The sequence below is a fragment of the Pelophylax lessonae genome (assembly GCF_965119305.1).
Source record: "Pelophylax lessonae genome assembly, chromosome: 13".
Classification (NCBI taxonomy): domain Eukaryota; kingdom Metazoa; phylum Chordata; class Amphibia; order Anura; family Ranidae; genus Pelophylax; species Pelophylax lessonae.
Genome location: NC_138780.1, coordinates 149,978,299 through 149,994,738, shown reverse-complemented (window position 1 = coordinate 149,994,738; position 16,440 = coordinate 149,978,299). Strand labels below are relative to the sequence as shown.

General features: G+C 42.8%; 1 protein-coding gene across 1 annotated transcript in view; it reads right to left on the bottom strand.

The window, feature by feature from the left end:
* The window catches only part of SYNE2 (spectrin repeat containing nuclear envelope protein 2), a 550,589-nt gene that overhangs the window by 59,314 nt on the left and 474,835 nt on the right, over positions 1 to 16,440 (bottom strand). The window contains exons 93-95 of the mRNA XM_082274971.1: positions 14,852 to 15,046; positions 13,196 to 13,321; positions 8,106 to 8,261 (exon numbers count right to left, since the gene is read on the bottom strand). Of these exons, the coding sequence (XP_082131097.1) occupies positions 8,106 to 8,261; positions 13,196 to 13,321; positions 14,852 to 15,046 (477 nt within the window). The remainder of the gene's footprint in view (positions 1 to 8,105; positions 8,262 to 13,195; positions 13,322 to 14,851; positions 15,047 to 16,440) is intronic.

Below are 16,440 nucleotides of genomic sequence, written 5' to 3'. Positions count from 1 at the left end.
GGAATAAAATTGATGTCTTTTTTTTTTTTATTTCTACAAATAGAGTTTTCTTTAGGTGGTATTTGATCATCTGTTCGATTTTTATTTTTTGCACTATAAAACAAAAAAAAAAGCAACAACTCTGGAAAAAAAAAAAAAATGAAAACAATATTTTCACATTCTGCTATAGAACATTCCCCAAAAAAAAAAAAAAAAAAAGTTTTCATCCTTTTAGGCCAATTTGTATTCTGCTACATTTTTTTTTTTCTAACCAAAAATATCACAATAAGCCCCGGTTCACACTAGGGCGACCTGTGAGGCGACCTGGTCGCCTCACAGGTCGCCTCCCATAGGGAAGCTGCGGACCCGTTCTAATAGGAGCGACACAAGTCGCTCCGACCTAGAAAAAGGGTCCGGAGCTTCTTTGGGGCGACCAGGAGGCGACCGCCATAGACTTCAATGTTATGAAGTCCGTGGCGGCCGCTCCGAGGTCGCGGCGCGCTGCTCGCACCGCGATCTCGGAGGTCGCCCCTGAAAGTAGCGTCGCTCCTATGTGAACCGGCGCTAAGCGTATTCTGATTGGTTTGCGCAAAGTTATCGCGTCTACAAACTAGGGGAAAGACATGTCATTTTTTTATTTATTTTTTTACTAGTAATGGCGGCGATCTGCAATTTTTAGCACGCCTGTGACATTGCGGTGGACAGACATTTGACATTTTGAGGCAACCAGTGACATTACTACTGTAATCAGTGCTAAAATATGCACTGTTACTGTAATAATGATATTGGCAGGGAAGGGGTTAATAAAGTGGTGATCAAAGGGTTAAGTGAGAGCCTAGGGAGTGGTTTCTATCTGTATGGGGGGGTGGGCTTGTGAAATGACCATAGAGACCTGTGATCCTATATAGAAGGATCACAGGCGCTCTGTGATCATTTCAGAGAGAGCGGTCAGCTGAGTTTACAACAGCTGACCATCCAACTCTCTCAGCAGGGAGCAATCGTGGGTGTCTGGTGGCAATCGCGGCCGCCGGCCCTGTGGATCGGCATCCCTGCCCCCCCCCAGCACCATGCGAGTGAGCGACCGAAGTAGTGCTACGTCGGTTCGCGCAGGAGAGCCAGCCCGCCGTAGTAAATGTGCGGCGGGCGGTCGGGAACCGGTTAAAGTGGAACTTTAGTCAGAAAATTAAGTCCTGCAAGATCACTTCAGGCTGATCCCTTTTGAAGGTATAGCTATGTAAAACAATAAAAATAAGTGCCTACCCTGTTTAATTTCCAGTATAGCACCGTTTCACACTGCTCTGCACATGCTCAGTTGCTCTCCTTTTTTAGACACTGCCGTAGAGGCCAATCTGCTGACAGCCTTGAAGCAGAATTAATCCCTCCTATCCTTTACAGCCAAGGAAGCTGCTTCTGTTTGATCTGCAACTGCCATGGTGCTGTACATGTGATCAGTTAGGACACCAGCCATCTAATGGTCTGACAGTTTGGTTGAGGACACAAGCAAATGACAGTTAGCAACCCCGGTATTTGAGGAATGAAGCTGTTATTTGAAACCGTTAAAATCAATGGGTTTAGTTCTGCTTTATGATTTACTGCTATTCAGGGAATCTGGGCTTCAGCAAAATGGCAGCCTCCAGCAAGAAGAAACAGGAGCAATGTTGGGGGAAATTTACAGCACTCACTCATTTCGATAGAGTAAGTATTTATGTGGAATGTCTGTTCCTTGCTAAAGAACACTTTTTTAATCAAGTTATGGGTAAAGTTCCGCTTTAAAATTAGGAATGGAAGTGCAAGTGTGGGCAAAATGAAACAAGTGGTGCCTCTTGGCAATACATGCATGTTTCCTTAGGTTTTGACTCTTTAAAAACAGCGGTCTCCAAACTTCAGTCCTGACCCACTACAAGATTTTACCCAGCCCGCTGCAAATTGCCCTGTATTTGCATCCTGCGTTTCCTTGTTACAGGTGGGCCGGCAACCAGTCCCACAACAGCCAGTGATGATGAGTAATAGGACACGCAGCATCATTTGTTGCATGATGCTGATCCTGAGGGGCAGCATCCAGGGTCACCCCAGCATTCAGAAGAGGACCTGTCCTCAGTCAAGACTGGCCTAGCCTCCCTCCCTGTGCAATGCTAGGGTGAAGACTGTAGGGTAGGACATGGGGACTGATGTGCAATGAGGGGCCTCTGATTTTTTTGGAGCATGTTTATTTATGTTCATTTTCTTCATACATTTTTCTTGGGCCATGAAATAAAAGTATATGACGTGGCCCTCACCCTGAAACTTTTGGAGACCCTTTCTTTAAAAGATCCTACAAGTAGAGAAAAATATCCATTGATGCGCCACGAATGCACCTAAAGCTATGGATACACACTAACACACTATACAATGTGCTTTAGATTTTTTCCTTTACATTTACCAAAACCATATAATATGAGGTCAAACCTAAACACTTTTAATTTGTATGCAATCAGGCAGGCCCTTGCACTACAAAGTTAAAGGTAAATCTAAAGGAAATCTAACAACAAAAGTTGTATAGTGTATATCAAGCTTAAATCCTATGTCTTGTTGTGGGTCACAACATTTTGGTGGACCGAGTGGTGTCACGATTGGCTGTTTTTGTTAAACTGCCAAGACTCACCTACTCTCCATCTCCACAACATTAAGAATAATCATTTGGCAGTCCAAGATAGAAACTAGGAGGGCTTATTAATCTCCTCGAGAACACAGGAGATGTGCACAGGACAGAGCTGAATTTCTGACATGGTAAGCAAATTTTATTTTCTATTTATTGAACAGATATGAACAAAACACTTGCAATGGCCTATTTACCAAATCAAAAGAAAAATAACAGGTGCTCATTGTTAGAGTTTAAAAAAAACTTTAAAATGGAAAAATGCAATAAAAAGCATAAGAACTTTGTAGAATGTATCGCCGGGGAGCAATGGGGGTAGAATGTATGTTGTAGGATGGAAATAGTTCAAAAGAAGAAAAAGCACTCTGATTTTGATCCAGCAGCTCCAATTTGGAGAATATCTACAAACTGAAAAGAACTTAAAAACTATATATATATATATATATATATATATATATATATATATATATATATATATATATATATATAAAGCACACAGATCCGTGCAATACAAATGGATGGCATTTATTAGATAAAAGAACAACTGGAGTCCCTATTCTCTCTGCTTGCTAATGGATCATCTCTGTGCTATTCATTCATCTCTGCTATTCATTGAATGCTGCTAAAAGTATTACTTTTGGTATCAGGAAATAAGTGTTAAATTGGTAAAAAGAGAAACTGTGCAGAGCATTGCTGTGCCTCCACTGATACCATCTCCAGCCTATTTCATGGGTGTCATAAAAAAATATCCAATGGGGCACAAAAACTTTTAGAACCTAAGAAAGGATCTAAGCATTCCCCACTCTATCCAAAACCGATTAAAAAAAACAACCACACCATAACATGATTGGCTGGACTTGAGCCTTACAGTAGAGCTACAGGCAAAACCTCATTAGCTAAATGAGGTTTAGCTAATGAGCCTTGCGATCCTGCCAGTGAAAGGTACTTCCTCTGACAAGGTGACAACGGTAAATTCCCTTCAGTGACTATACCGCAGTGTTGTCACCTTGTGCAGCCACTGTAAAGTCTACAGAGCTGTAAGGTTACATACATTGAGGAGGGTTACCAGTGCTGTCACCACCAATAACCCTTGTCCTCCTCAATTACAGGCTGCAAAAGATACTTCCAGCTCCCCCTCGGGCATTACGTCAGGTCGCATAGCGCTGTCCATATCACCTGGTTGTGCAAGTCTGTCTGCATAGCATGTGGGAGAAGTGATACTGGGACCCCACCTCCCTCTCTGGCACTGTGAGAGGTCCATCTGCCCCCCCCCAAGTGAGATCATCACCGGGATCAGACAAGGACTTCAAAGCTTCCTGGAATCCACTCCAAAAATGTAATAGTCAGGATTTACAATCTAAACCTAAACCTGTACTGAACCAAGAAGTCAATGTAGCCTAAAATTAAAATATGCAATTTGCAATCATGGAAATTAAATGTATGGTTGCTTTTAGCTAAAATGACCTTAAAAAAAAAACGTAAAAACCACTATCGGATACATCCAGCCGCTGCTTAGTTAAGCTGGCAATGCATTAAACAATTTTCTTATTCAATTTCCTTAAGATTAACCTTCAACAATGTAGCATAAGGGCCTCCTTGTTTGCATACTAATTGAAAGTGTTTAGGTTTAACTTCATATTATATGGTTATGGCAAAAATTGGACAAAAGAGTTGTATAATGTATGGCCAGCCTTAAGCCTTGTACACATGATCAGATTATCGAACGATCTTTCGTCCGTTTTTTGTTGCATGCTGGTCTCATATTGAAAGTGAAGAGGTTACATTCATACGAAAATTCTCGTATGACAGAATTCAACTTCAGAAGTGATGTCTGTTTTGTATGTGTTCTTTCCTTTCTGAGCATGCCTAGTCTTGCTCTTCCGATTTTTTCCGGAGGGAAACTGTACTAATTAAATGAAAATCGGACGTTGTTTTGACGTACGATAACAATTTTATAGCCTGCACACCCAGTTTTTGTCATCCGAAAATTCCTAATCGGCTGTTGAAAGCACCATACTAACGCTCCGAAAAGTGGCGTCTGACGAAATTTTACTTCCGATTTTCGTATCGTGTGTACGGGCATTTAGTCACCGCCAGTGTCCCAGGTTCAGATCCAGTTTGATTCTGTACAGATCCCAGGGCACATAGTTGTGATGCGTTCATGTGCGTTAAATGAAGGAAACCCGTTTACTATGAGTAGGCTGTCAACACATTGCACAAAAACACACCTGCACCATTTTTTAAATGCAGAATGAACAGCAATGCAACACACATATACCTGCATGTTATCTTGGATTACCATGATGCATTTGTGTGAATGGATCCCCAAGAACACAGGGAGCAGACGACTGTACACTGGGATTATTTGATTGATCGTTTTTATTGGAAATTTGCATATATATTGATCTAATTCCGATGTGTCTAAACTTTCCACATTTTGTGGACCACAACCAAATAAATACCTGCACCATGACACTCAGGTCTCAGCCAGGACACTATCTGCATGGAGTTTGCATGTTCTCCCTGTGCTTGAATGGGTTTCCTCCCACACTCCAAAGACATGCTGGTTGTATAATTTGCTTCTGTTTAAATTGGCCGTAGAATGTGTGTATGTACGTTACAACCTTAGATTGTAAGCTCCTTGAGGGTAAGGACTGATGTGAATGTTCAATTACGTAAAGAGTTGTGTAAATTGTTGGATCTATACAAGTAATCCAAGCGCTGCTCTCTAATACACTTAGAGTGACAGGAGTTTTCTGCATGTTGCACCCAGGTTAATCCATTTAACCAGCTTGCCTTAATTTATCCATAGATCACTGCTAAGGAGGCGGATCACTGTGCATGTGAATAATGGGAAAAAAACTGCTGAATGCCCTCCCATTTTGTTGCTATACTAGACCTTCCTTCTCGTTTTTCAAATATCAAGGGGTTGATACAGCTCCATGCAATATTTTCAGCAAACTTTGCACACTTGCCAGGTTGAGGCTGAATGTAAACTTATTTGTCAACTTGCACTTTCATAAAGTTTAGCTACATATGCATTTCAAATGACTTATTTGGCTCACAGCATTTATTTAGACTTCCTACGTCTGCAGTTCACACACCTTCCTATAAAGTTCTATTAGATGTGATTGGAAGTACAGGTCACAGGTGGAGATCTATGCAATAAACTCATCAGCATTCAGCAATACACTAAAAGCGTTTAGATCTCTCCATTGCACTCATAAAAGTTTTAGGGCCACTTTTCACTTATGCCTTCAGTAACACATGCTTTTATGTGTTAAACCAGACTATAATAAGGCAACCTATTCATTTTGAATGGACTGGCAGATCTTTTTAACACAAAAAAAAAAAAACAGCAGTTTTTGTCAATGCAGATAACCCTAACACCTGTGGTGCACTGTACTGCAAGTGCATTGCCAGCTTCCATAAAGGTGTGCTGTGGCACCATTCTAAACAGCTGCAATGCAAAGCAGGTTGTGTTGCGTATTAAACTGTGTTTAACTGTAGTCTTTTTGATGCAATAATGGAGCCAGATGCCTAAAAAAACTGGAACATCAGATGCGTGTACCAGCTAGGATGTTACACACAACAGAGTAAGCACTGTACAATGGGAAAAGCTAAAAACATCCTAATGTGGGAACCCCAAAAGTTTATACCTGCTGGGATGCTAAACAGTAACCACTATACAATTGGAATACCTTGACACATCATAATGCTGGAACCGGAGAAGTGTGTGCCTGATAGGATGCTACCCAACAAAGTAACCACTGCTCAGTGGAAATACCCTTGGCGCAGCCTAGTGCGGGAACCCTAGATATGTGTACCAGCTCGGATGGTACAGCCAATAAAGTAACTACCACTCAATGGAAATACCCTTGATGCAGCCTAGTGCGGGAACTCCAGACGTGTACCAGCTACGATGGTACAGCCAATAAAGTACCTACCACTCAATGGCAATACCCTTGATGCAGTCAAATGCGGGAACCCCAGACGTGCACCAGCTAGGATGGTACAGCCAATAAAGTAACCACCACTCAATGGAAATACCTTTGATGCAGCGAAATGCGGAAACTCCAGACGTGAACCAGCTAGGATGGTACAGCCACTAAAGTAACCACCGCTCAATGGAAATACCCTTGATGCAGCCTAGTGAGGGAACCCAGACGTGTACCAGCTAGGATGGCACAGCCAATAAAGTAGCTACCACTCAATGGAAATACCCTTGATGCAGCCCAGTGCAGGAACCCCAGATGTGTACCAGCTAGGATGGCACAGCCAATAAAGTAACCGTCACTTAATGTAAACACACTTCACGCTGCCTAGTGTGGGATCGTCAGAAGTGTGTTCCTGTAGGATGGTACACTCAACAAAGTAACCACTGTACAATCAGAATACCTTGACACATCCTAGTGCAGGAACCCAAGAAGTGTGTACCTGCTGGGATGCTACACTCAACACAGTAACAAATACACAATCGGAATACCTTGACACATACAAATGTGAAAAGTGTGTACCTTCTAGAATTCAACATGGAACATATTAACCACTGCACAATAGCAATGCCATGACACATCCTAATGCAGTAACCCCAGAAGTGTATACCTTCTAGGATGCTATACTCATCATAGTAACCACTGTACAATCAGAATACATTGACTCATCCTAGTGCGGGAACCCCAGAAGTGTGCCTGCTAGGATTCTACACCCATCATACTGTACAATCAGAATACATGGACACATCCTAGTGCGGGAACCCCAGAAGTGTGCCTGCTAGGATTCTACACCCATCATACTGTACAATCAGAATACATGGACACATCCTAGTGCGGGAACCCCAGAAGTGTGTTTCTGCTAGGATTCTACATGGAACATATTAACTACTGCACAATGAGAACACCTTGACAAATCCTGATAATATAAAATGGATAGATACCACATGGTGTCCATTCATGAACACAACACTGTTTAAAACTAATAGGATGCAGCTACTGAATGTATTACTTCATACTATATATCAGTGCACAGACTGTATTTTAAAAGCAAATAAACAGCAGCTGCTACAATACATTTCTGAATTAACGTTAACAAGAAATGTAAACACAGTGTTAACATCTAAAAAAAACATTACTTATTTAGGCAAATAAAATAATTTTGTTGCCAAAAAAAAAAACAAAGAGCCGTGCGAATTGTCACTAAATGAAATCTGTATAATAATAATAATAATAATAATAATTAAAAAGAAAAAAAAAAAAAAAAAGGGAGAACACACAAAAGTCTGGCCATTGTTTAAATGGTATCAGAAAAGTTTCACTCAGCAGCACAACAAAGTAAAGCAATGCGGCTGGGCTGCTCGAAGCAATCAATGAGATTCCATCATTCAGATGACGCATGGAAGCGGTTGCTTCTCCAGTTTTCCCAAATCAGCCGCAATAGTCTCATGTGCCGCACAACAGTCAGGCCTGAAGAAAAGACAAAGTTTTGCCCTTACCCTGAGACACAACTCTTCCCATTGCCTGTGCAGAGCTTCCACTTGCTTCTTGAGCACCACGCCATCCTCCGCTATGATATACTGCGATAATTCTGCCTTCATGTTATCCAGCTCTTTCAAACCGTCTCCCCACTCATCCAAGGCTTCCTCCAGCTCCTGCATTGAAACACAAGAGACAATCCACAGGGCTCAGCTCTGGCTAGTTGCAAACCTGTTTAATCTTGTGATTGGTCAGTGGGGGAGGGGGAGATAGGAAGGGGGCTGGGTGTTTCTACAAGCACAATCACTGTGGGACAATGCTCTGCCTCCCCAGTTGCTTGTACTTGCCATCTGATCCACAACCAAGGCCAAATGCAACAGGCTGCTGTTTCCGACCTGGCACAGAAGGGGTTACTAAAGAAGTTTTAACTGCATAACAATAGAATGATACTAAGAGGAAACTCAGCACTGCATCCTCAGGGTGTGAAAACAAAGATTAACATTTTAAATATTTAGTTTTGTTTGCAAACTAGAAGCAAAATAGAAAAAAAAAATCACAAGGCAATGTAACAACTTGTTAAATAAAAGCAGACATGGATTTGCAAATAAGTTATTAAACTGATTCGAAAGACTTTTGCTGATTTCGGGTGCGATTTGCGTAGAAATCTGTGCATGAAGACGCATGGATGTCTTCAAAATCACACCTGAAGTCGCACTGACATGCGGCTTTGAAGTTGCATGATTACAAAGCTGCATTCAATGTGAATGAGGGCAATCCCAGACAATCAACCAAATGATCATTAACGACCCTGAACTCTTTTAGGCCCCTTTCACACATGCTGTCCGTTTGTCCGTTTTTCATCCATCCGTTGACGGATGAAAAACGGACATCAGTGTATCTCTATGTAAAAACGGACGACAACGGATGATCATCAGTTAACATCCGTTTTCATCCGCCTCCGTCAATGTCCGTTTTTTTGAACGGATGAATACCCTATTTTTCATCCGTCAAAAAAAACGATCGGACGAAAAACGGATGACAACGGATGAAAAACGGATAACAACTGATGAAAAACGGACGACAACGGATGAAAAATGGATAACAACTGATGAAAAACGGACGACAACGGATGAAAAATGGATAACAACTGATGAAAAACGGACGACAACGGATGAAAAACGGACGACAACGGATGAAAAACGGATAACAACTGATGAAAAATGGATGTCAACTGATGAAAACGGATAACAACTGATGAAAAACGGACGACAACGGATGAAAAACGGACGACAACGGATGAAAAACGGACGACAACGGATGAAAAACGGACGACAAGGGATGAAAAACGGACGACAACGGATGAAAAACGGATAACAACTGACGAAAAACGGATGACAACTGACGACAAAACGGATGACAACTGACGAAAAACGGATGACAACTGACGAAAAACGGATGGAAAACGGATGGAAAACTGATACATTTGACGTGACTGAACTGATGAACTGAACGGATGGTATGTGTGAAAGGGGCCTAAGGTCTGGTTCACACCTATGCAGTTGCAGTTTATGTGCTTTGTAGGTGCATTTTACACTTTTTTTTCACATGCATTTTTGATGCGTGTTGTCATGCAGGAGAAACCAGCAGAAATGCTTAAAAAATTTGCCAGCACTGCGTTTTTTATGCGTTTCTGCTGCATTTTCATTGAAGTCTATAGACCCCTAAACACAACCGGCTGCGGGAAAAAAAAAAAAGTCTGACTCTTTCCAAAAAAAGCGCACCAGTGGAAAACACACAGATGTGAACGTGACCCATAGGAAACTGTGTTATATAGACTGTAGTACGTTTCTGTAAAACTGAAAATGCACTGAAAAATGCATAGGTGTAAACCAGGCCAGCCTGCCATACATGGATCTGACCTTATCCGGTTCAGCAGGGACTGGCTGAGTTTTGATCTATGTATGGGCAGGCTGGTTGTACACAACCAATTGACTTGTGTCTGGTTTTTCCTGAACGATCAGTGCCTGCCAGCTATAACCAGCAATACTAATCAATGTGCTCTGAGGGTGGGAAGGCTTCCTACTGTCATAACAATATAGCACAATGAGAGTTATTCCCTCGTCCACATCGGGTATGTGGGAAGTCATTTTTTTTCATTCAACAAGTAAAAAAAAAAAAAAAAAAGGGTCAATGTATGTCCAGCCTTAGATCACTATAGGTAGGCTAAATTTACATGGGAGCAGATACGGCCAGGAGAGGCCACCGGCAAGAATCAGTAGAATTATGCTGGCGGTTGTAAATGCTGTTGCACACACAGCTGCGGCTGTCAGCGGTACAAATCAATAACAGGCGGTACTGCTTTTTGCATGTAATGGCTCATCTGAGCTGTTACATGCGAATACCAACCCTGGACGCAGTGCCAATGTGCATCCAGGGTCCGCACACAAACTGCTGGTTGGGCAGTTTGTATGCGGCCATAGCACAGAATGTTGATGCGGCCAGAGTCCAGCAAACCATCTGTACAAGAAAAAATAAAATGTGTCCAGGATTCCCCCACCAGCCCCCATATACTTACCTGAGCCCGATCTCGATCCAGTGCAAGTGCCTGAGAGCAGCGGCCCTCTTCTCTCTCTCCCTCCTCACAGGGCAGATTGATAGCAGCTGGAGCCATTGGCTCCTGATTCTGTCAATCAAATTCTATGACGGGGGAGCAGGGGGAGGGGCAAAGTTCTACTGTCTGTGTCAATAGATGCAGGCAGCGGGACTCTGGATTTGGCTCACTTGGAAGGCAGGGGAAGCTAGAACCATGGGCGGGGGGACCCAGAGGAGGATGTTTAGCACAGTTCTGTGCCAAAACATTACACAGAGCACGTAAGTAAAAAACAAATGTAAATGTTTAAAATCAGTTTAAATATCTTAGATGGCTACAAGCTTTGCCTATCCTTCAGTTGATCCCAGCTATTCCAGTTGTCCCCTGCTCCATTTTTTTTACACTGAATTTTATTATTTATTTATTTATAAAAAGAATAATTGATTTACAAAGAAATTTTCCAACATGCTGGAAATGTTTTCTGAGCCTGGAATCAGCTGTAAAGTGTCCTACAAATTATGGGGGAAATTCAATAAAGCTGCTGTGCCACTTTTCTGGTGTCAATCCCTATAGTTAATTATGTATTGCGCCACAATCATGAAGCATTTGCAACACTTTTGATTCTGAGAGGAGCGATTGTGCACCAAATTCAGGCTGGTTCACATTAGTGCGATCACAGTGATCGCATGTAATTCGGAGCGCACTGCTCCTAAATTACATGCAATCTCATGTGCGGTGCAAATTTCAGCCATACAGTTTGTATGGCTGAATTCACACCGCAATCGCACTAAACACGCACATGACCCTTTTTTTTTTATCCGCAGCTGAATCTAATTGCATGGTGGTTCACACTAGTGCGATCCGATTCTGCGCAAACTTTCAGATCGCACTGTGATATGCGATCTGAATTGGGGGTGTCATTAACTTTTGACAACCCCTGCATATCGTATATGGCAGTGTGAACTGCCAGGGGTGCGGATGCGACGTGGGAACACGCTGCATATTCTCAGCGTTCCCGCATTGCAGAAGTTTGAACCGGTGTAACGTGAGAATTACCTACCCCGTGAGAAAAACCTACCCCTCGTCACTTCCGGCCAGGAACAGCTGAGCAGCGCAGCAGTGCGTATGCTCACAGCCCCGGATACCTAATGGAAGAGCTGAGGATCAGACTAGTGCGCATGCGCACTAGTCTGAAACGATCTCGGTGTCCGTTAAAAAAACCTACCGACGCGGCGGTGACATAAAATAGCTGTGCTGCACTATGAGTAATCTCCGCTCCTGTCCCGGTCACTTCCCTGATCTTGGCTACTAAATATAAAAGCGGCTGGCGGCTCCGTGATTTATCTTTTCATACAGCCGCCGCCGCTTTTATATTTAGTAGCCGAGAGCAGGGAAGTGACCGGGACAGGAGCGGAGATGACTCATAGTGCAGCACAGCTGTTTTAATGTAACTGCTCGCGTTACACAGGCTGCCGTGAACCGGAAGTGACGGGGGCAGGTTTTTCTCACGGGTAGGTAATTCTCACGGAACACCGGGACATAGGGCTCTTTCACACGGTCCGCCTCCGTAGGCGGATCCGTGCTGCTCAGCGGGGATCGATCCGCCGATCCCCGCTGAGCCGGCGGATGACAGCTCCGTCTCCGCTTGCAGTGCGGTGAGGGAGGTGTCATGGGGTATTGGATGAGAGCGGACTGCTTGTCCGCTCTCATCCGATCCAATCCGATCCCTGAACGGATGCAAAAATAGGGTTTCCATCCGTCCGGATTTCACGGACAGGATCGGATGCGGATGGCAGCGGGTGTCAGCGGACATGTCTCCGCTGACATCCGCTGCTCCATAGGGCTGAATGGGGCATCCGATCAGATCCGCCTAAAAAACTGACAGGCGGATCTGATCGGAACGCCCGTGTGAAAGAGCCCTTAATGCTCCACTTTTACAATGTAGCACAAATAATGCGCCAAATTCAAAATAAAATAGTGACACTTTGTATCTTATTAAAGGGGAGATAATTAAGACCAACAATCTTTTGGTGTACAGAGAGAGAAACTTGCAAAATCGTCTCCTGTGCATTTATTAAAGTGGCGCAGCATGCATCAAATTCCAGTTCTAGACAGGTACATGAATTTGGCGCATTCTACATTCCACTTTTAGAACACGAGAGAAACTTTCATAAAATTTGTTTGCGCTAGGGAATGTGATTGCTGCAAGCAGTGCTTGAATTGGTCACATGACATGCGATAAAATCAGACACTTTTTGGATTACAGCTTTTAGTTAAAAAAAAATTTGTTTAAACCTGAAATACATTGGAGAGGACGTAACAATTGTTTAAAATAATTCAGAAATTAACAAGTAAAAAATGTTTGCAACTGCTGACATGTTTTTGTGGGGGGGGGGGCCGTCATCCAAGTCCTGGATTTATTAATTTGATTATATGTTAAGAAATAAACGGCCATTAGACACTACAAAGCCTTTTCTTTTGTGCTTCCCCCAGCACATTCCAGCCACATTGGGAACATACCTTAACGGTTTGTTTAAATCTTTGCAGATCCTCGTGAAGTGTTGGCAGTGGTTCATCTACTCTCACTTTCAGGCCATGAAGAGATTTCCTTCTGTCCTCCACATTCTCTTCAAAATTTTCTCTCTTCTAAGAAGAACAATGAAAGGTTATGTCAGATCACAGCGGACAGTAAAGCCTGGCACACACAATGAGATTATCGGACAGATGATGATCCGCTTTTTTTTTTTGCATGGTAATCTCCATATCGAAAATGAAGAGGGTACTAAAGTTACGAAAATTCTCCTACGCCAGAATACAAATTCAAAAGTGATGTCATGTGTTGTATTGTATTTAACCACTTAAGCCCCGGAAGATTTTACCCCCCTTCCTGACCAGGGCCTATTTTGCGATTCGGCACTGCGTGACTTTAACGGACAATTGCGCGGCCGTGTGACGCTGTACCTAAACTAATTTGACGTCCTTTGTTTCCCACAAGCAGAGCTTTCTTTTGGTGGTATTTGATCACCTGTGCGATTTTTTGATCATGCGCTATAAACAAAAAAATAGCGTCAATTTTACAAAAATAGCAATATTTTTTCCATTTTATCAAATTCCTAAAAAAAAATGTAAAAATCAAAATTTTTTAACATTTTCGGCCAATTTGTTTTATGCTACATATGTTTGGTAAAAAAAAAAATCGCAAAAAGCGTATTTTGATTGGTTTGCGCAAAAGTTATCGCGTTTACTAACAAAGGGAAAGATTTTTGTAATTTTTTTTTTTTTAACGCGTAATGGCGGCGATCTGCAATTTTTTTTGTGGTACTGCGACATTGCGGCGGACAGATCGGACCCTTGACTGACATTTTTGACACTTTTGGGGTTACCAGTGACATTTCTACAGTAATCAGTGCTATACATATGCACTGTTACTGTAAAATAACACTGGCAGTGAAGGGGTTAACTTTTTTTTTGAGAGGGAGGGGTGGTGTGTGTCCCTAGGGGCGTGATTCTAACTGTGATTGGCTGTGGCTTGAGCTGAAGGAACAGTGATCAACGGCCCTACATAGTAGAACCGTATGATCACTGTTTCTACACAGGGGAGAATGACAGACGGCTTGTTTACATCAAGAAACATTTTCGTGCTCGTCCCATCCGATAATTTTCCCCAACCTGCCCTGGTCGGCTCTCAAACTGTGTACCAATGATTAGATTATCGTACGATTGCGTCGATAGCGATATTTTTCGTACAATTTTCTGATCGTTTGTGCCTTAAAGTGGAAGTAAACCCATTGATTTAAAAGTTTCAAAAAACTGTTAGATTCCCGGCATGCCGGAAATGCTGTCACATTGGTTGTGCTCTCAACCAAACCATCCAATAGCTGATGTCATAACACGTGCAGCATCATGGCAGTTGAAGATTAAACAGGCCAAGATGGCAGCTTCCTTGGCTGAAAGTGATAGGAGGGTTTACTTCCACTTTTAGGAAGCTTTTAAGACCTCATTTACACAGGCGCTTTAGCCCATACAGCATGAACCGGCTGTTTATGTGACTCTTCCCAATCCTCTCCGTACAAATCCAACTTCAAAAGGTTCATGCGATGCAAACAAATTAGAAAACAATAGGACATGCTGAGTTGTTCATCTAGGTCTGGTAATGAGATCAGACTTGCCACTTACCAGAGCCGTGTCATTGAAGTGGGTGAGAACGGCCTGCAACTGCAGCGTTGTTTTCTGCCACAAGTCTTGAAGCCGAGTCAGATCATACTGTAGAGCTTCCTTGGACTCTGGCTCAGCTACAGCTAGTAAATCTTTACCATTATCCACCATTGTGTTGTAAACAGACTGCAGCCTGTTAAGATGACGCTCCTTTTCCTGTAAATAATTCAGTGGTTCAGTGTAGATAGCACGTAAAAGGGAAAGTGTGTTTATTGCAAGACTATATTTTGAGCATTTTACCTATGCAACCATAATTTAGCATTACTTTCTCATTGCCTAAAAATAATCTAAAAATAAATTGAAACATAAAAAAAAATTTAATATACAGAATCATCTGATTTCTTAAATGGTCATTTATGCCTATGGTACCTGTAAACCAGCACTTTTACTTACTTTATCCCTCGCTTCCCCGACAGCCAGCGCTCAAATCTCCCCCTGACACCAACCTGGGGCGGTCCCACAACATCCTCATGTACAATGCACATGATACCTAATGAAGCCACAGTGCCTACAACCACGGAGTGTCTGGGAGATAGCTGTGAGACCAGATCTTACAGCAGGGGTGCTCATCTTTTTGAAGAGTGAGGGCCCTTTAAGTGATTTAATAACTGGTCACGGGCCACAATGAACTATGGGGTTTTACCGTCCCCAAATGCCCCCCTGCTTTTACACGTCTGCGCTGGAGTTTACCCACACCACAGGTGCAGCGTGGTGCAGTGCACCTGCCGTCTTCCTGCGAATTAGTTGCACTGAGCCATAGACTTCTATTACATCTTGAAGGTGTGGTGCACTTTCGGAAAGCACACTAACCCTGCAGGAACATCCGATTGCAAAAGTGCAGTGTATGTGATGTTTAATACACTGACCTTTTCCTCTTCCAGCTTCTGCTGGTACCACTGTCCAGGCTGCTAGAAAGGTCCGAGGCGACGGTATCACTTCACCTGGGACAGGAACCGGCATTACAGTGGGAGCATTGGCTTATGCTCCCTCTGTGGCTGCCTGCTTCCTCCCCTGCAGGTGCCATGCACCCTGATGCTCTGAGATGGCAGGTCAGCAACCCACTGATAGCAATTTGGGTTTGCCGACCCACCATCCCAGAGCATGGGCATGCAATTCCTTGGTTTTAGGTCGACATCAAAGGGCTCCTCGGGCCACAGGTTGAGCACCCCTGTCTTACAGCATGAAGGAAGACTGCAGGAGCAGTGGATTGAGTATGTAAAAGTCCTTGTTGCAGGAATCCTAGGCATAAACAAGTATTTAGCTTTTGCAACTCAGCTCTAATGGCATTTATAAATACATTATATAAATACATTATATATATATATATATATATATATATATACACACATACACACACACACACATACTATATTACAAAATTAACATGCCACCTCCTGGACCTAGCTCTTATTTTCCACTTACTGAGTGCCTGGAGTATTGCAATATTCCCAGCACACTGACCAAACAGATTTTGCAATGGTTTGCCATTCCCTCTCATCTGCGATCTATTCGCAGAATACTTTTTTAAATTGTGAACAGGAAAGATTGGG